The sequence below is a fragment of the Apostichopus japonicus genome, chromosome 2, assembly GCF_037975245.1.
Source record: "Apostichopus japonicus isolate 1M-3 chromosome 2, ASM3797524v1, whole genome shotgun sequence".
NCBI classification, from domain to species: domain Eukaryota; kingdom Metazoa; phylum Echinodermata; class Holothuroidea; order Aspidochirotida; family Stichopodidae; genus Apostichopus; species Apostichopus japonicus.
The window spans coordinates 13651786-13672989 of record NC_092562.1 but is presented as its reverse complement, the minus strand read 5'-3'; the positions used below and the strand labels follow the sequence as shown (position 1 = coordinate 13672989).

Genomic DNA, 21204 nt, shown 5'->3' with positions numbered 1-21204 from the left:
TCCAGATCCGGCTTTAAGCCCGGGTCAAATCTGCGCGATTCAACACGCGATTCAACTCGCAACTAAAATCACGCGAACCAGAAAAGTTGCTTCTGAGAAGTTGCGCTGATTAGGACATTGCTCTATTGCAAATCAACCCAAATCGACGGCGCAACTTTTATTGCGCAACAAGTTGATACTCGTGTCTAACTACGCGATTCAACCTTCAATTGTATGCGAGTTGAATCGCGTGTTGAATCGCGCAGATGTGACCCGGGCTTTAGGAATCACAAATGATTTCGAGTTGGTTAGCATCATGTTTGATCTCTAGAGTAAGGCAAATATGTCACCAAAACAGAACTAGTATTGTTCGATACAGGTGACACACGCCTACAGTGGAATCACAACCTTCCTTACCAGTTTTGAACTTCTGGACAATCAGGTCAATAGCCTAGTTGTTAGGGTGTCCCCATATAGAGGGAGAGGCCCGGGTTCGAATCCTGGTGGAGGCTGGAAGTTTTTTCATTTTCTGAATTTTCCAACTCACTACAATTTCAATTATATATATATATATATATATATATATAATATATATTTATTTAACATATGAAGTCTGGAAAGTTTGAAAAGATTTTTCCTTGAAATCTGATACTGACTACATACTTTTCCAGTAATAATTTCACTTCCCTGTCTCCTCACAACATCTGCACTATTACTCTACGTCACAGTATTAGCCCCCCATACTTTACCTTGTACGGGGGCTTCCTTACAGTTTGCAGTGTTAACAGCATAAGAAGTTGTATGCAATTGTACATGTCCACTCAAACCAGGATATTGTGTATATTCCTATGTTTGGCAATGCTGCAGTTTTGTACCCAATAATTGCAACTCATATAATTATGACACACAACTGGCCAACTCATATTCATAATTATTCATAATTCATACAGTACATGTAATCCAAAATCTATTTATGTTTGCTGAGTCATTGAGTGTAAAATATACTGTATGTATATATACTGCACATGAGGATGTTACAGAACTTCAACATGTAGGAGGCTGCATATCCAATCTTTATCGATTAATTGACAGAATGGTCCGCAGCCTGCTCAAACTGAAACTTAAAACTCTGCTGTTCTACTGTACCCTAACATACTGTATGTACATATTAAGCATGATTTTACTCAGCATATAGAACAAATGAACAGAAAAAAAATCTCTACCAAACAATACTGTGGGTTATCTTAATACCACAGTATTACCACAGTGTGTAAGAGAAATGTTTGAAATTAATTTACGTCACAAGATGGAGATGATTCTCATTGTCGTTCTTTCTTTTTGCTTTGGTTTTCACTCGACTGATCTTCTAGTTTTGTTTTAATTTAATGCTCACATACTGTATGGCTTTCCAGAATTGATGTAACTTTTCATAATATTGTAAGTAGACATTTACTGTATGTATTTGCTGTATATATACTGCACTGTACATACACAGTACTGTATATAGACAGTACAGTACATGTATGTGTGGATGGCCATTACCTGTAGTGCTGTGATACATTTGTAGAGTACTGTAGGCATACTTGGACGAAATTGAAATTTAGGATGGATCACATCAGGAGGACATAGAAGATGCGCAAGTCAAGGCAGATGAAATAATCAAATTGGGGGAAATTGGGAAGAGGTTTGAAGAGAAAAACAGTAATCATGAAAGATATAAATTAAGTTATTGTGTATTAAGATATTACTTTAAGCCACTAGCTAGTCATACCTGTATATTTGCATTTTTGAATTATTTCTGACTTCAGAATTCTCAATTGAACAGAAATATAAGTGGTATATTATTGCATGGATAACCTCTTAAACACCATCGCCAATTCATAAGATTAAGTTAGGTTGGGAAATACAGATTTACACTCTAAGTACTATGATGGAAGTGTTGTAAAGGTCTGCAGATCAAGTATGTAGGCATTTGGTTCTAATTAATAAATTGAGCCAAAAAAAACGTTATCTTGTCCTCTAGTATTTGGGAGATTTCCATGATCAAGGCATTGTTCACATTTGAGAATCTAAGGGAGATCAGGTTCTTGCCTTCCCTTGAAGAGGTGATATATTTGAAGCTGACTCAGGATTGCGTCCACATTTGAGAATGGGGTGTGGTTCAGTGTTAACATGAAAGAGAATTATGCAAGCACTGAAAGGTCACAACGGTTGTTGACAAATCAAGTTAGTTATTTAAAAGGGAGCCTTCAGTCTCGCTGCCAGTCTGTGTTTACTGTATGTGGAGGTGACTTGGCAAAAATCAGCATTCACACTTCAATTGTGATCACTCTAGCATGACCAGGATCCTTCCAGAAAGGGATTATCCTGTTTGTAGTGTCTGATCCTGAGTGAAAGGTGTTAGTGTTGACTTTGTTGACTTTGTTTTCACCTCTTTCTACAGGATCACTGGTGGGGTTTTTGAGTGTTAGTGTTGGACTATATATATTTTTAATCAAGCGAATATTCAAGTGAACAATCAAGTGAACCAATTCAAGTGAACCAATTCAAGTGAACATTCAAGTGAACTTTTCAAGTGAACCTTCACGGGAACATTATGGTGAACTAGTGTATAGTGAGTGTATTATATTAGCGTGTGTAAAGGAACTCAGAACAGTTTGTTTTTTATTTAAATACCCTCTTTAACAAAAGGGATTATCCTGATTGTGGGGCCTGATCCTGATCCCATCCAATGTCAGGTTAACCCCGCATTCTCAAATGTGAACAAGGCGTACAGTACTTGCTGTGAGAGGTAATACAGTTTTTTCTTTATTTTTCTCAGCCTTTACGTTATTACCTGGTTTATTTTTTGGGCTTGTAACTTTTCTTCAGGAATACTAATAGTACAGAAAAGTATGGGAACAGTCCTTGTCTTTGTTCTGTTAACATTTTATTTACACTTTTTCATATTTTGTGATGCCTAGTTGTAATTTCTTTGTTCAGATCAATTCTAAGAAATGACTCAGGCATGTTTCAAAAGTGGGTGTGCTATGTAAACTTGTTTGCTGTGTATAATGTACAAAATGACTCTTTTATATATATTTATATAGTTATATTATACACGCTGTTGTATGTATACAATACAGCTCTGTTGGTGTAACCCTAGCTCTCAATCAATGGTAGTTTATGTGGGAATATTTTTTTTTTTTCTCACAAACATTTTGTGGTGAGATCAATCCACATTACAAAGTTCTCTAATGAACAACTAATTATAGAGAAAGATGAGTTTACAATATGCCAGTGGCTTGCTACTTGATTTACTCGTTTCCTTTGTTAACCTGCTTCCATTGAAAATATGCATGAAGGTTCAATTTTAAATTTAATTTCAGTTTGTTCACTTTGTTGCCACTAATTTTCCAGTGTAAATATAATTGTTATCACTTGAGAAAGTGAAAGTGAGAAAAAAACAAAAAGTACATTTTTTACAATTGGCATCATTAGTGAATTAAAGGTTAACAAAAGTGAGAAAAAAACCACAAAATGTACACTTGAAAGTATTCTTCACTAAATGAATACAGTACAGTATGTATGAAGCGGTCGCCAAGTACAGTTTATCAAGGAGAGCAATTCTACAGTATATTGTGTAAATGTTTACTACGTACAGTACATGTATGGGCATTTGCACATAGATTAAGCCAGTGTTGCCCTAGTGATGTAGTATGGTATGTCTGCACAGTGGTTCAGAATAATTTTCATTTCCACGTTTTTTTTTTTGGCAGATTCCTTTTCCGTTTGGTGGCTGGACAGACAGACAGACAGACAGGCTTGCATTAATTCTATCGGCCACCCTACAGTCATACTGTATCAATCCAGAAACGTTGGTGCGAGTTAACCGCAATTATTAACTTTTCAGTAAACCTATTTGAAGCTGTTTCATATCTGCCACAAAGGTAATAACAGAAGGAAGACTTTGAAGATGTTGTGCCACACAGTCATGGTTGCCATGGCAACCTGCTTAATTTATTCATCGGTAGTGCAATCTCAATTTGTGCAGGTAAGAACAAATTCAAAGGTTTGTCTTTTCAAACTACTGTAGACCTATGGTATATATTTCCTCAGATGTTGAGAAGATCCAAATTTATAAGATCGCTGAGTAATTTTTTAAGTTTTCATCAAACCACTCTGGTTGGTTGAAAACAAATTTGTCAACTGCCTTGTTGATAATTCTTTTAGAAAAGCATACATTACTTTATATAAAAAGATGGTTACTGTACTGTAGATGTGGTAGAGAGGAACTTTTTCTTGAAGGCCAATGTTTTCATGGTTTGATCTAGTTCCCATACAAAAGGACTGTAGGCGGCTATTGATCTTGACAGGTGTCGAAACTGTTGTGATGTCTCTTTAGTGGCAATGGAAATGATCATTGTAATGTGAACTTGTGTTTTTGATGACAAGAGAAACTCATGCAGGCATGTGTGTGTGAGGCCCAGTTTTTAAACACGATATCTCAAGATAGGAATCATTGATACTTTGCATACTTCACATGTAGATGCCCCATACCAAGTAGAAGAACCCTATTCTTTTTGGTGGAGGTCAAAAGTCATGAGCTCACCAGAGGTCAAACTGTGCAACCTTGTAAACATGATATCTCAAGTTAGGAAGCATGGGTACTTTTCATAATTGGCAAGTGGATGCATTATAGTGAGTAGAAGATCCTTATTGTTTTTGGTGGAGGACAAAGGTTATCTGAGGTCTCCAGTGGTCAAACACTGCAAACCTTGTAAACAGGATATTTCAAGATAGCAGGCATGGATACTTCTCATACTGATCATGTGGATGCGTTATATTGAACAGAACTCAGTTGTTTTGTGGAGGTCAAAGGTTGTCAGCAGTCAAACTTGGAAAACCTTCTTAACATGATATCTGATGGTAGAAATCATGGCTACTTCTCAATGGTGTATGGATTTGCCATTTTGAGTACAAGAATCCTGTTGTTGGTGTAGGTCAAAATTCATGAGGTCACCAGAGGTCAAAATCTGGAAACCTTTAAACATATATCTCAAAGTACTGTAGGAATGTTGGATACTTCTCATACTTTGTGTGTGGATGAATCACATTGAGTACAAGACCCCTACTGTTTTAGGTGGAGGTGTGTATTGCCACGTACAGTAGACTGACCTGTTTTTATCATACCATATAGTAGTAATTATACATCAAACTAGTGGTTCATGACATTTATATATTATACAGAAAGAGCTATTTCTGGTGAACAAGCAGTCTAAGTCTAGTGTAATGAAGTCATCGAAACCTAAATGCATTTTACTTTCTGGTTATTACCTTCAGGTCTGCAAACATATTGTTCCTTTTATGTAAAGGTGTTTTTGGCACACATAGTAGAGTTGTTGGTGTTCAAAGTTACATGTTGGAGTGTGCCAATGAGCAATGTAATGTCTCCTGGCATCATGCAGATAATCATGCACTAAATGGAAAACAGAATTAAAAGGATAAAAAAAAATAAGCGGGAGAGGTTTGTTTCAGTGGTGTCCAGAGCCCTTGAGAAAGCCAGTTTTACACTTCTCAGGTCTAACAGAACAAATAATCTACATGACAGAACTTGGGAAAAGAAACTGTTTACAAAATAAAATATTGTTTACAATGTATGAAATATTATATGTACACTCAGCAACATACAAGTAGTCTTTAACATATCAATTTTTTAAATTCTCTTCAATTTTTGGGGGAGAGACCGAGTTCCTTGAATTAATACTGCATCCCATATTCTACTCTACTGCCAGTACTGACAATTGCCTACATGGCTAGCTTTACTAGCTGGCTACATGTTCATTTTCTGCTTAGTGTTTATTAATGGTTTATTTCTTTTGCTATACACAGGACGAGGGCGTGTGCGGGGAGAGTAAAGGATGCTTCAGTATACCCCCTGGGTGTGATACTGCTGACCCTGCAAACAGCTGTACCGCATTTTCATCCTGGAGTTTGGGAGAGGATGGACTTATTTTATTCAACCTCGTTGCAGGTGCTGATGGTTACATTGCAATTGGTCTCTCAAAGTCTGGGGGAATGGTAAGTATTATACAATTTTTAATACATATTGTGCATAGCCATTTTAGTAGTTAATTTACAGTCTTGCCACCATATAAAGTAGTACATTTGGAGTACAGAAAGTGCATAATTTCAAGGAGGTACACAAGTACTGAATAACCAAGGCTTTAACAAGCAGCCCCCTACCCCCTCCCCTATACAAGGCAAGGAATAATTAGACGCTGTCTTAAGACTGCCAGTGCACACACACAATACTATGATGGAATAAAGAATAGGATATTTAAATTTAAACAGGTACTTCCAAGATACTTATGGTTGTATGACAGGATGATGGAGGGGGGCAGTAATTGCCAGTAAACCAGAATTAGGCTGGAAGGCTTCCTAAAAAATGGCTCTAGACATTGCACAAGTAAGAGTACAACTTCATCCATGAGTGGGTACCGGTACGAGTACATGATATGTATATGTTTGCAGAGTACGAGTGGAACAGTTAACAAAATAGTCCATGAGTAGTACAAATTTAGACAATTGTACTACCCTATGAGTGAATACAAGTTTGTACTATACAGGTGTAACACAAAGTCTGATGCTAGAACTAGTTAGTGGGCAATGTTAGGGTATGTGCAACTTCTGTGTGTTTACTTGGCTCCTCGCCATTGTACATCTGGATTTCATCTGGATTGTTGAAGTCTTGTCTACAACACTGCTTGCTGGAGTAGTGTGTTTATAGGATAGTAAGCAGCTCAATAGTGTGTTTTGCTTTCTTCTTCAGGATGATTCTGAAGTCTATGCTTGCACCTCAAATAGAGCTGTCGTCCGATCCAGAAATGATGTCAGATCCAACATTCCTCTAGAACTGGTGAGTGACCAAAGTAGCATTTGAAAAAAATTAGTTTTTTGTTGGGGAGGGGAGGGGGGGGGGACACAAGGGTTGAGGGTTTACATATGGTTCCCTATTGCACTCCTGTAAAATAATGTAGTTCCAGTATTTGAAAAAAAATGTGAGATTGTAGTTGCCTTTGAGGTCATCAATAATGCCATTAGTTTATGCTGAAGAGTCAAGATATGGTCACCCACATACCAGCATCAGGGAGTATGTCACCTCCATTGCAAAAGCATTTTATTGACTCTTGGTAACCTTATACTGTAGCTGTGTTCTTTCATGGTGACCAGTCCATTCTGTGCCTTCTTAATCAACACTTGGTAACATTTTGGCACCGTCCTCTCTTAGTAACCAGTCCAACTGTTTGTACCCACTTTACTCATTCTCACATCTATAGCTTCTTCTTATGTGTTATTACGTAAGACAAACACGGAACATTTTTAACATTTTGTGTCCCACACATTTCATTTTCATGTTATGATCTGGCTAGTTATTAGCAGGTTTCATCCTTCCTGGTGTGACTTTTATAGACTTCAGAGGAACAAATTGAACACATCCAGATACATTTATCTTCCTGTAAAACTAATCTGTTTGAAATCGTTGGGTTGAAGCAAAGTAAAGACGATTCCGTCGTTTATGTGTTCCTCTTTCATGACAGAAAGGTGTGTCCGACCAATCTGTGACCTTTGAAAATGGCGTATTGTCTTGCACTTTTAAAAGAGAGCAGAGTGTAGCAGGCGATTCAGACTTTTTCGATCTCCAAACTGAAAATGAATACACACCATTACTTGCTTGGGGGGCATCTCTTACTTCTGATGGTAGGTATACACTAACTGTACAAGATACAAGGCCAATGTCGAATTAACTACAGGTGTGTGTTTAATATGTAGTAGATTAATATCATGATGAATAAGTATATCTCAAGTAATTACGCTGTTTGGGAAATCCCAAAAGATAAAGAAAAGAGTAAGAAAATATAATTTGAGGTAATGCAATTCCATAAAACGTTATAGAAGCTTTGATCAATGTTGTTTATATATTTTTTTTGGGGGGGGGGGCAAGGGGGAAGTGATACAGTGGTGAGAGAAATTGGTATCTATTTTCTCAAAATCACTTTGGTAATTCCCCCGAAAAATGATATTTAATTTCTGAACATTCTGTTTGCAAATATAAGAAGAATTGGTAATGATGTCATACATGTCCAAATGATGGTGTGGGAGGGGTGAACTGCAGATTCTAATACCTGACCTCTTAACTCACACTGCTCTTGTGCCATCACATCTTTCAGGTAGCTAATTCCTACCTTTCTGCAACTGTCCGTCAGAAACGCTGAATTTTAATTTTGATACTGAGAACTACTCCCCTGGCTCTAAATTTGCTAATTATGCTAAAAAGCGTGCAGTTAAGACATCGCAATGCATCGTTTCATGATCACAGGCTCAATGAAGAGGGGACTGGTGTTGAGAATGGGTTCAAGTTCTTTGGTCTTTTGTGACCATGGCTATCTATCTTGGGGTGCCTTTTCTTAGAAAAATAGTTTACTTTTTGTTCCAATATTTGATGTGTTTCTGAAGCTATGACAGACCTGATGTTTCTTCACAGGTCATGTCACCAGGCATGCCGAACGTGAAGTTGGTTCAGGACCGACTGACTTCACAGAAAACATTGCTGCAGGTGTTGGGTCCTCTGTCAGTGCACTACAAAAGCTTCATGGTAGTATTCTTTTAATAACATCCTGGCCTTTTTTATCAATAAATCAGGGACAACATTACAAATTTGAAAGAAAGAAAGAGGATATTGACCACAATGGTGGTTGAACCAGTGACATAAGGATTACAATCCTGTGCTCTACTCACTGAGCCATTCAGCTTGTGGTTGGTGTTGATCACTTTATGACCGTTGTTTCTATGCCGTTGCAGGGGGGGGGGGGGGGAGGGTGTCAGTCAAAAATCCACAGAGGATTTTCTTTCTTCATGAAGTGAAAGATGGGAGTCTGATATTTTGCAATATGTGCGATGATGAGAGAAAAGTATCGAATCAAGTTTGGGGTAGGTAAGTAGCAAAAGAAAAACTCACACAATCTGCCAACTGACAGTGAACTTTGTAAATTTTATGATTGGACATAAAGAACTGGACAGGAGAGCAATGTTTGGTTTCAGTATGGAAATGGCATAGGTTTGTTCCAGTAAAGTTAAATATTTTTTGTTTTTATATTTTCAAGGTATGATATTATTGTTGCAATATTGACCCCCCGACAAGCCAAAAGCATTATAAGTTGCCACCTTGATCAAATTAAACGTTTATGGTTTGGCATTTGGGCACAAGGTGATGAAACAATCAGAATCCTTTTTGTTAGATCCCATGACACACTGGCAGAACTTTACCAGTTTGAATGCAAACTTGTCTAGTTGGGAGACTATATTGTTTTTTGTCCCTTGCAAGGATGTAAACATTGCTAGTATCAAATTAAACACAAAGTAAGAACTAACTTGTCTAACTAATTGAACCACTCACTACTTAAGAGTTGATCATGTCAAAAAGGTGCAGAGCATCTTCAAATTTGCTAGGAAGGGTGTCTATAGAACCGGTCCGAATAAACTGCAATTGAATTTGCAGAAAGGTAGTGGTACGTTGGTGTCGTAGGTAGTGAAAATAGAGATGGTGGGCCGGGGGAGGAAGTGTGTAGCAACCTGATAAAATGCTGTAAAATGGGTTGGGTGGAGGGAGGCATTTTGTTTCACATTCATGTATCTTTTGCTGTAATATGTTGCTTTTACTAAATTTTTTTCCTCTGCATGTTTAGGTATTTTTATGGTCTTGGCTTGGCTGGGCTTTGCAAGTATTGGCATTACCACAGCTAGGTTCTTTAAGAAGTCGTTGCCAGGTAAACTCTGTGGGAAGCCGTCTTGGTTTGCCGTAAGTTATGGGCTGATCTTCCATCTTTTTGGATGAAGTTATTCACTTACAACACTTCTTTCACTTTGATAGGATCCACTGGCATTTTACTCAAGCATGTAGTGCACATACCCCTCAAAGGTGATCAGAATTGCACCCCAAATATTCTAGAGATTAATAAATATAACTCATAGTTTCAGAATAATTTTATCATCACTTGGACAAAAGAACCTTTCCATAGCTGATTATCTCCCTTGATGTCTGAGAATGAATCAGAGGGCCTGAATCACCAGGATATTGATACCTAATTTGAAACTGTCAAAATGAGCCGGTCTGTCATTTACATGCCCTGTAATATAATGTTGCAATTCTATAGCTAAAAGTAAACAAAAAAACAAAAACTCAATTTTGCATAGGTGTTGTTCATTTGTTTGACTTTTGCCTTATAATCAGATTTTGTGACCTACCAAGCATCTTTGTTTGGAAGTTTTGGGGAAATCAAAATTACGAAATTCCAATAATTTTGGTCCTTCCTTTCCTCGTTAGGTGATGTCAGCTTGGAATCAATGCTGGCTGTTCCTGTGCAAATTTAATTTATATTATCTTTATGTGTCATAATCATTAAACATGCATTTAGGTCAATATGTATGTAGTTAACGCAGAAGTTGGAGGTAGATGCTTCCGGGATCGATGCTCCGCCTTTGTTATGTACAAAGTGGTTTTAGCTTGAATGCATCCCTGGTCTTGGAAGGGGTAATATATGATTTTTGTTTCTCACCGTAGCTATAAAGAGTATATATTGTTTTCTTCCAAATTCTACAACTGTAAAATTGGTGGAGAATTGTGGTTAGCCCCCCATAAAAAAAAAATCACGTTTTTTTCTATTTCTTCACTTTTATTCATTTTGTTTGATTCCTTCACTTTATTCATTTTCTTCACGTTTTTTTTCCGATTTCTTCACTTTTATTCATTTTCTTCTCGTTATTTCGATTTCTTCACTTTTATTCATTTGGATGATAGTTAGTCTTTCATACGATGGACACTGAAAATAATGACCAGATTTTATCCATTCTCTTATGGCAGGTCCACCGGTTCTGCATGGTTTCTGTGGTTACACTTGCCGTGATAGCTTACATTGTCATTATTATTCATGTCGGAGGTTATATCAAACCAGAGGTGAGTGCTATAAAAACTAAATGTAATATAGTGTAATAATTGATAACACTATGTGTTCTTTTATTTCAAAATCAAATTTGAAGATGCTAAATAGTGCACCTTGTGCGTATAAAGCTCAATCCACATTTCATGGCCAGGATTTGTGTATTGTCGTTAATTTATTCGTAATCTGGATTTTTCTCATCTCCATGAAAATTTTGGTGCCTTGCAGGTGATGCAACCATTAGTCTACAGTACTTCTGAGTAAGAGATGTTTACTCAGTGCTCACAACATTTGCATATATATTCTACCGACGTTCTATAATGCTGAATGTCTAGAGCAGAGATGGGCATGAAATTGGTCTTGTTGGGCCACAGTGGAACTTTGTACTCAACCCAAGTGCCTCGATAAATTAAGGATGTAGCTTGCCACATTAAATGACTTTAAATGGGAAATAAGTATTTATTGTCCATCTGTTAATTTAGTTACAAAAAATTCCTGTCACCATTAGCCCCTGTATTCAAACTCCCCAAATAAGGTCTATACATATTTTTGTTGTTGACCCTGCTAACATGGCCTGCAGGTCTAAAGGGTTTCTAAAAATCTCCCAGACTGCAGAAAATTGTTTGCTCACATGTGGTTAAGAGCAAAATTTGTGGGTTTGGGTTTGTTGTCTGTAAATCATTAAGATCTTGTGAATAATTACAGAACACGTTTCACATACAATTTTTTGTGATGTTTCAACAGGAAGGTACGATTAGGTTCATGCATGCCATACTCGGAACCATTGTAATGGCACTTGGACCAATCAATGTCATCATGGCTCTGTTTAGGCCACACCCAGGAGAACCTTGGTGAGTCGCCACAGGGGTACTGTATGTTTTCTCACACCTTTTGATCAATATGGGAAATATAAGGCTGTATTCAAGGTTGGCCATTGTGACCTCTTCAACCTTATTATCGGCTAGTTTTGTAAACTTGTACAAAAGTGCAAGTTGCGGGAAGTACCAGGAATTGTTGCGGGAAATTCCCAAAAGAGAAAATATTTTTGCGGGACTATCTAGATAAGTTGCGGGAATCCCCCAATTGCCTGACACTAATGTGAACAGTGCTTCCAAGTCTACAGCACTTTCAAAGTGTTTTAAGACGGTTGCATAACATTGTCTCTTTCTTTTTCCCATTTTTTTTCAGGAGAAATCTGTTTAACTGGTGTCACTGGGGTGTTGGTATGTCAGCTCTTCTCCTTGGAGGTATGATTATGTTTTACCAGTCTTTCAAAAACTACTGAATGTAACGGCCATGCTGCATTGTCCCCAAATATATTAGAAAGACCAACCAGAGTGCCAACAAAATAAGTGATTAGTCCAAACCCAAGATCATTAAAATTTTGACCATCATGGACAGAAAGGTTCCTGTACTATGTGGATCAACCTACAAAAATATGAAACTAATTCCAACTTAAACTTTTGGAATAATCATGTACACAAAACTCTTCAGACGTTAACATCCGTTCTCTTAAATGACCACTGACTCGTCAACAAATAAAGGACAGGTTTCTTTACTCATGTACCAGTGGACTCGCATAACAAATATGAAGTTGAACCATCATTTACTATACAAATAATGAATGGCTATGAGTGCAATAGTGCAAATATTTCATGAGTTGAAAGATGGATGTTCCATTCAACGAGGCGCAGCTGAGTTGAATGGAACAAATTACATCTTTCAACGAATGAAATATTTGCACTATTGCACGAATGGAAACCGTTCATTATTTGTTTTATACAACACCTTCAAATTTGGATATAATTGGATGTAAAATGCACTCATGCAACAGATTGTTTTGAACAGACAGGTTTCTCTGCTCTCTTACCATTGAAAAAAGTGCTATCAAAAAAGTATAACCCATGGTTCTATTTCATAGAGTGCAATAGAGCAGATTTTTGCATGCAACCGACGAGCAATTGACCAATCAAACGGCCGGAATATATTTAGGTGTTGTATAATATGTGAATAATCATGTTTACGGACCAAATACGCACAACACACGCCGTCACCATGGCATAGATTCTGCTTTGGCAATGTAATAAAAATGGTCACCTTCGGTCATGCTTGAACTCTTTTGACTTTTCTCTTCTAGATCATTGTATCTCCCTGGGAAACATCTGATAATTCATTCCCCCAGATCATCTTGGGGTGGGTCACTCAGATGGGATGATCATTTAGATGAATGAATTTGTAAAAGTTCTGGCAGTTTCAAGCATGCTTCAATACTGGCAACCTTTAATGTAGAATCTCCATAGAAGCTTTAACGTGATATATGATAATTAGTCTGTTGGTTGAGTTATACGATTGCTTTCTGGATTTGATACTGTAGATCTATATGAGTATTTGGTATTTCGATTCTTTCTCAGTTGCATGACATTATTATTATTATGTCAAATCCCTACGAATGTAATAGATGCTCATTATCACCCATCAAACCTTTAATGTTTTGAACTATTTCACAGGTGTGACGATTTTGTTGGGTACTTCTAATCGTCCTGGCCAGGAAGGAGGTGTGTTGCTACAGTCGGTGCCGCAGTTCGTCTTTCCCATCGCGATAGCCCTGGTGTTCTTTCATTTAGCTGTCTGGGTCCTTCTGACAGTAATTGATTTACTCCAGAAAAAAGGTGAGTACCTTTATACTCGTGTGTGAGTCTTGAACTCTTTTGCAAGGACTCATTAATCACATATTACTTGTAGCCACTTACTAAGTTATCAAATATAGCAGCTATTTAAAGGATCTGGTGACTGAAGTCGATTGCTTGCCAAAATTGCTGAAAATGTTCTGATACCTTAGCAAAAACCACATCATTATAACATTTTTGTATCGCAAAGATTTGAATCAACTCAAATTTTGTTGTTGTTATGGATGATGCCTTCAGGGCAATTCAGCTGAAACTGTGAATTGTAAGGAAAAGAATATTTCCAAAAAGAAAAGAAAAAAGAGTCATTTTGATGAACTTCTAGATACAGAAACATTTGACAGCTACTTATACAAAATTTTCCAAAAGTATCAGTTTCAAGATTATAATTGTCTAATTCAGGAATTTTGAAGACTATTGGCTCAGATGACAGATGTCTTACTGTGATCCAACTTCCTGGAGTAGTTTTATTTTATTTATTTTTATTTAAACTTTATTTTGAGAGGGTAGCTCGTTTAGCTATTTAGCTAATTTTCCACGAGGCCCTCTAATAAAAAATATAAGATGTAACCTCAAGTTGAAGGTTTAGCCACTCAAAAATAGGTTATATTTAATCAAACTATATCTCGAGTTAGAGGGAAACGATACTGAGATGGGGTTTTCAACTAGCAGTGTGGAATATTTTTCTCTTCGATGAAAGTTTGACATTGTTGGTCACCAGAAAGCCTTTTTAAGATAGCAGTTGTAGCCAATCATATAATGTGCCAGGTGTAGGTTAAATGTTGTTCGTCTAATTACAAACCTTATCATTTGCAATCACATATATCAAGGTAGAAGATGCAACCACTTATTTAGAGTATGGTAGTGTTAGTGTAAATTTCCTAATAAGATTAGCTGTTGTGGGGCAATAAGACATCACTGTAGCTACTCAGTTGAGGTAACTTTCATAGATATTCAGTTGTAACCCACTCATCAACATTACGACTAAAGTTGTAGCTGCTTAATCGGATAGCAGTACTTAGTACCTGTTAGCAAATCAGTGATATTTGTGCTTGTTGAGGTACCAGTGGTATCAGCTACTCATTACGGCACCCGTGTCATCGTATTTCTAACAATCTTGATCTCTTCTAGCCGTCACCGAAATTCCGATGGAAGATAAAGCTGGTCCTAATGCTACCTCTGCATCGACTGCTGGCCTAGCTGAACAAGAACCTCCAAATGTCAGTATATATGGTTCAATTAACTTTTTTCACAAAAAAAAGCAAAAATGTCAAAATTTCTCTTCCTTTAGAATTTCATAGGATGTCATGTCCTTCTGATTTCTGTATGTTGAAACCAAATGTCACAATATCTTTCTTTAGAATTGAAAAGTATGTAGTTTTCTCCTGATTTTCTGTTTGTTGAAACTCTACATGTATGTTTCAAGGTATACACTTGAAATCCTGCAATGTTGAAGGGTCACACATTGCAATTCAAGTTAAAGGCAATTTCATATTGAAAACATGTGGACTGCCTACAGTTTCTTTGCAATACGGAAGGTTTTACATTTTGAAAAGGCGAAACACATTGGATCCTAACCGTGGAAGGTCCACAATATAAACTGTGTCACCTTCATGGTCACCATGTACACAATACAGCATGTTGAGAGCTGAAAATGTTAAATGTCTACAAACAGAAGACTAAATGCTGATGTCTAGATGTTGAAAAAAAAAACCTGATTATTGAATATCTAAATGTAAAAGTCCTATATGCGTAAAATGTTGTTATCTTGAAAACTTATACCTTGAAAATTGACAGGTCGAAAAAGGTATCAAACATTGAAAGCCTAATTCTTGAAGGCTTAAAAATATGAATGCTTCAGCTTTCATGGCCGACATGTCAAACATCTTCAGCTGCAAGCCTGCTAATGTTGACAGCCTAGAATGTTGAAGGCTAACATGTAATAGACTTTGATATGTTGACAAGGCTTATTAAAAGCTTAAATGTTTGAAGACCTCACTGAGTTATGTCCTCCACTTGAAGGACACTGTTGCAGTTGCACCTACCAAGGGCTAAACTATTTGAAAGCCTACAGTATGTGACTTGTATGTGACTTGCTCAAAATATTAAGACAAGTGACATTCATCGACAGATCTTCCGTTTTGACAGACGATTGACATTGACCCATCTGCACAAGATCACCATTTCACTTGGATGTGAAGAGGAGTGTTAGCACAGTGGTTAACGCCGGTGCCTTTCAATCATAAGGTTCGAGTCACTCCCAGATTAATGTATGTCGTCTAGTTATGGAGTTGTTGGCAAATAACAATTCATAATCATGGACGTTAAATATGAATGTAAGAGACTGACTTTGGTCAGCTTGCAGCTTTGATAAGCCAATGAGGCTTCTTCACGAGTTCCTGCTCGCAGGAGGGTCTTAAATACATACATACATACATACAAGATGACCCAGCCATGACTTACCCAACCAAGAGTGTAAAAAAGACTTGTCCACAGATGACTGGGCACAGCAATGTCTTGTGTTAATGTCTTCCATTACAGTGGTTTTAAATTTTTCTCAATTTGGTCCTTTAGTTTTGCAGTTTTGTTTGTTTGCTTTTTGACATTCTTGCTGCTTTTCCTAGAAGTCTCTGTTATTCTTATTCTCTTCTGACAGGAACCAATCATCAAGTTAATCCTGTACGGGGTGTATGTCACAGTGGTGCTCGTGGGAGTGATGGTGATCGTGCTGGCAGTGGGCATAGGTAAGAAAATGTGAAAATGCTCCGTGCATCACAGAGAAGAAGACGTTGAAGAAGGAAACGATTAACAATGACAATGGGGCAGACAGTTGAAGCAGATGATTCAATGAAGCTTTGTTTTAAGCTTTAAAAAAGTTTTTTTTTTTGGTGTGTGTGTGTCTCATGCAGAAGGCTTTAGGCAAAGTATTTGTACGGTCTGCCAGTTAGAAATATGGTTACATTGATGTACCATGACTACAAGCAACCTAGGGCGGGTTTTTTCTTCTGCTTTCTTTCTTTTATGCAACTGCATGAGTACACCTTTAGTATGTGTGATTTGTTAAGACTGTATATCAGAGTATGTTTTACAACACACCCCCTGCACTAACTCTTCTTTTCACCTTGGTATTTCATAAAATGTCCATTCTTTGTTCTAAAATATTAAAACTTTGAAAAATGTATCTACTCATCTTTTAGCTAAATTGGGATGCAATGAGAAGTATGTAAGTAGCATGGGGGTTTTATATTAACTAAACATGTGAAATTTTTTGGCGTTCGCACAAATCAAATAAACTGCACAGTTAAATAAATACAGGGTGGATTTTTAAACAAATAGCATATTTCACACCATAGGTACTGGCCGCATTATGTGTACAGGTTCTCAATGTTACAGTACAATTAAAACCATTCCAATGGGGAATGTAACCTTACCTGTTGTGTGATTGGATACAGTCACATCAATCATGAGACACGTGCAAAGAATATCGGTCATGTGACAGGGCAAAGACCATCATTCATATGGCAGACAAAGTTATGCAGGTTACAGATTGAAAATTACTGCAAAATAATAATATAAATATCATAATAATAATAAAATAAATGATGCAATTTCATCAGCTAATATGTGACAGGATACTATCCGTTTTAAATCATGTGACATATATATATGTAAACTGTCTTACAGATACAATTGTACCAGTCACGTGACAGGAATAAATGCATGTATTATGGGAGAGACAGTGATCCATATAAATCATGTGACACTATTATACTAATTCTGTGACAGACATACAGTCTGCGTGACAGAAACAGTAAGGTTTAATGCAACTATAAATTTGCAATTTAGGAGGGAATCATTTTAATCCAAAATTAATGCTTCCATGGTGGAACTGCATGCCATGTCATTAGGCATCTGGCAATCTTCCTGATCGCCGCCAGATTTGGTGGCGATATGTACTTTGTCAGTGCTGATCTTTAGGTATATTCTAGTGCACACTTGTACAGGGAACAGTGTTGTGTACAGTAGTAATTTTGAGGTTTATGAATTTTAATTCCTTGTATAATGCTAGATAAATGGTATGCCTCTATGCACGCGAACTGCTATACAGTACGTCTTTTAGCTGTTGACTATCAATTCACCAAGTTTGCTTAGCATGTCGCTGTGAGATAATGATCACATTATCATCTTTAATTTGCTGTCGGTTTAGCGTTGTATCGATGAACTGTGACTGTCATGCACTTCAGTTATTGTCTTTAAATGTCACCAAGCAGCGAGTACACGCATAAAGACCAAGAGGCTCTGATGAAATTACGTCTTTCTGAGATACTATGTTTACTGTATTAGCATTTCCAAATGTTTGTGTAATTGATTGGCCTTGTCAAGGTATATGTGTCTCATGAATTAAGATGCTTCATACATTAGCAACTTTCAAATGTGTCTTATTCTTGTTTCATATCAACTGTTCATCTTTCAAAATGGTCTTTCTTGTGATATGGACACAGCCCTTTTGAGAAATACTTATCAAGGTTTCTAAAACAGTAAAAAAATCTGTTTCCAAATTTCTTGATAATTTTAGTTTCCAAAAGTGGTTTTTCTTTTTTTAGTGCTCTCTGTTTAGTGCAAACTGTTCAAATTATTCAACTTGTGAAGTTTTTTGTCACAAATCATTAAATATAATTGAAATGAATACATATTTACAGTGTGACATAAAATATATATATATTTTTTGTAGTACTCCTCAGTGTTTATGGAAAGATGGACAAAATCCCAACAGAACAAATTTTGAAAAAAATTGGCCAATGTTTTTAACTCGAGATATTCCTGACAATACTGATGCTCTTGAAACATGAACTCAACTCTTATTAGAAATATTCTTTATGAGAAAACCATTAAATTTTTACCAGAAAATGTATGAAACTTTGTCAGATACCATGCCATTCTTGAACTGAAATGTATAACCTTCTCAGCATACTTGCCTGAAGGTAGAACGTAATATAAAGTGTATTCGTGTTGTATAAAAGCTGTACATCAAACTTTTCTCTAACAAAAGGAATCTACCGTAAAGTACTTTTTCGCCAGTAATGTTTGTTGCAATTTTACAGGTTTAACATATAACATTAGAACCCTACCTACAACTGTTTTTTTTTCCTCTCAGTTTTTATATCATTTTTTTGGACTTTTATTATTATTTGTTTGGGGGGGGGGGAGGAGCATTGAAATATTGAAAACATTTAATTCTGTCAACTCGTCAACAGTTGGAAGAAACTGTGTGCAATGTGTCAGAATTTTCGTATTGGTTACTGAAAGAATCATGTTTTTTTTCTAATATTGTAACATTATCATCATGGCAGAGTAGCTCCCCTGGTCAAAACTTTTGATTAGCCAGAGATAATTGTACTTATAACAGCCTGTTTCTATGCGAGTGCTCTTGTGAGCAACTACTAACATTGGACAATGTGATGTTTAAGTTTACAATGAAAAGGTTTGCAGTTTTGAATTGTAAGACCCAGTTGGTCATGAATTTAATATTCAAACTAGTTACTAGCATGCGTTGTCTAAAGAAAGACAGAATTCAACTATATATAATCGAGAGGCTTCAAAAGCAAAAATAAAGTAGATTTTTTTTCTGTTCAAATATAACTGTAAAGAGTACTAACCATAAACGGCTAGATGTTGATCTTACTGCATTATTTCACCATGATGATGATGGCTTTTTTTGTTTAATATTTGGTATGTGGGTATTTGTAGTGAAGATTTACAAAATGCTTTATAGTTAGTAGCCAATGGAAAAACAAATTGATTTTTATTCAGATCTGAGGTTATCCTAAAGTATCACTATGAGATAATGTAGAGTGTTCTTAATGCACAAAGTCATTCATAATACATGTGACCTTCTTTTTTTTTGTGTAATGAAATTCTGACCTGTGCCTACTTCGTCATTGAATTTGGATCAGTTTTCTAGAGTATTTTTTATTGACTACTACAGGTGCTGTCAGAGTAATGGATATGGGGGTGGGGAACTCCATTTAATAAGTACACAGATATTAATTCTCAGATAGGTTTCTAATTATTTTCAGGTAGTGGGACCTAGCAGGACAATAAAACACTACAAGCCATTGTGTCATTTTACCATTGTGTTTTTTTTTTGTATAAGGAGCTTGGAAACAGGGGACTCAGGTGAGATAGGGAGGTGCTGGATCTACCAAATCACTACTTAGTACATGCTATTATAGACCTTTTGTCGTCCCAAGTACTAATAACAAGGGGCAGGGAGTATTTTCTTAACATTATGTTTTGTACCTTTGTTTACTATTTGGGTGGTTGGTTTATCACAATGAGTATGGACTAGAATTCGTCCCCCTTGGTGTCATCGTTTAACTGCATGGCATGTATAGTACACATAGGCCAAGTGTAAAATGTGTTTCATTTTTAAGTCTCAATCCACTTACAGTGTCTTTTTCCTATGGCAGCTCTAAAGGCAGTAACTCCCTTTTTCCAGGACTGATGAAATGGACTAATACATGAAATTTTGTGTGGAATGATATAAAAACTGTTATTTCTTATCAAGTCATAAATGATTGTTTATAACATGGTGCAATTTGGTTACATTTTCTACTTCTAATCTGTAACTTTTGGAAATAAGTGTTTATTGTCTTTCAAGTATTTGTACACTTTTGTAGAGTTTATGGGATAGAAAAATTCATTTTTATTACAAACTTTGTTTTCTTAGTACCTATGGCTCACAAGATTTTCTAAGGTGCCATATTTGACTTTTGGTGTAAGATTTCCCGATTGTAATTTGGAATGTTGCCTGGATTATGGGAGTTGAAGGTTAAAAATGGGATTGGTAGAGTGAGTGAAAGGAGGGGGGAGGGGGGTCAGTGAGAAGGCATTTTAAGCAGGACTCAGCATTTGATTTGGCTTTGAGTATCACAAGTAATCAAATGTGGAGAATGCATTCTTAGTACCTATGGTGCAGAAGAATTTTCAGAGACGCCATATTTGACTTTTGGTGTAAAGATCTCCCAATTGTAATTTGGAATGTTGCTTGGATTATGGCAGTTGAAGGTTGCAAATGGGATTGGTGGAGTGAGTGAAAGGAGGGGGAGGGGGTCAGTGAGAAGGCATTTTAAGCCTGACTCAGCATTTGATTTGGCTTTGAGTATCACAAGTAATCAAACAGAAGATTTCTAAGGTGCCATATTTGACTTTTGGTGTAAGATTCCCAATTTTTGTTATTTGGAATGTTGCTACACTGGATGATGCAAGTTGAAAATAGGGATGGGAATTTATAAATGCTCTGAATCACAATACCGAAAGGTCATGTAAAAGCTGTTGAGAATTACAAGGCTGCAAGGAGAGGTGTTGGGGATGTTGGGAAGGGCCAATATGGTTTATATGTCCTGGGAACACCTTTATCTTTCAATGGTATCCACTATATATTTACATTGTATACTTTTAATATTAAGAATCGTAGATTTTTTTTTTTCATATGTAAACACTTCACCAGCCAATATAACTTGTAATGATCGTTCTCACCTGAAATAGATGTTGTACTAGTGCTA

At 36.6% G+C, this 21204-nt stretch overlaps 1 protein-coding gene across 2 annotated transcripts in view; it reads left to right on the top strand.

Annotated features, from left to right (window-relative positions):
- Positions 1-21204, top strand: part of LOC139978858 (ferric-chelate reductase 1-like) — a 30445-nt gene extending 9241 nt beyond the window's left edge. Inside the window, exons 1-13 of one of the 2 annotated variants that reach the window (XM_071989400.1) lie at positions 2322-2770; positions 3738-4012; positions 5851-6039; positions 6791-6877; positions 7560-7719; positions 8504-8614; positions 9705-9817; positions 10880-10972; positions 11700-11806; positions 12144-12202; positions 13463-13624; positions 14771-14859; positions 16296-21204. In XM_071989400.1, the coding sequence (XP_071845501.1) occupies positions 3935-4012; positions 5851-6039; positions 6791-6877; positions 7560-7719; positions 8504-8614; positions 9705-9817; positions 10880-10972; positions 11700-11806; positions 12144-12202; positions 13463-13624; positions 14771-14859; positions 16296-16397 (1350 nt within the window). In that variant the 5' untranslated portion in view covers positions 2322-2770; positions 3738-3934 and the 3' untranslated portion in view covers positions 16398-21204. Of the gene's footprint in view, positions 1-2321; positions 2771-3737; positions 4013-5850; positions 6040-6790; positions 6878-7559; positions 7720-8503; positions 8615-9704; positions 9818-10879; positions 10973-11699; positions 11807-12143; positions 12203-13462; positions 13625-14770; positions 14860-16295 lie in introns of those variants that run through there. The other variant, XM_071989392.1, reaches the window with a different exon arrangement.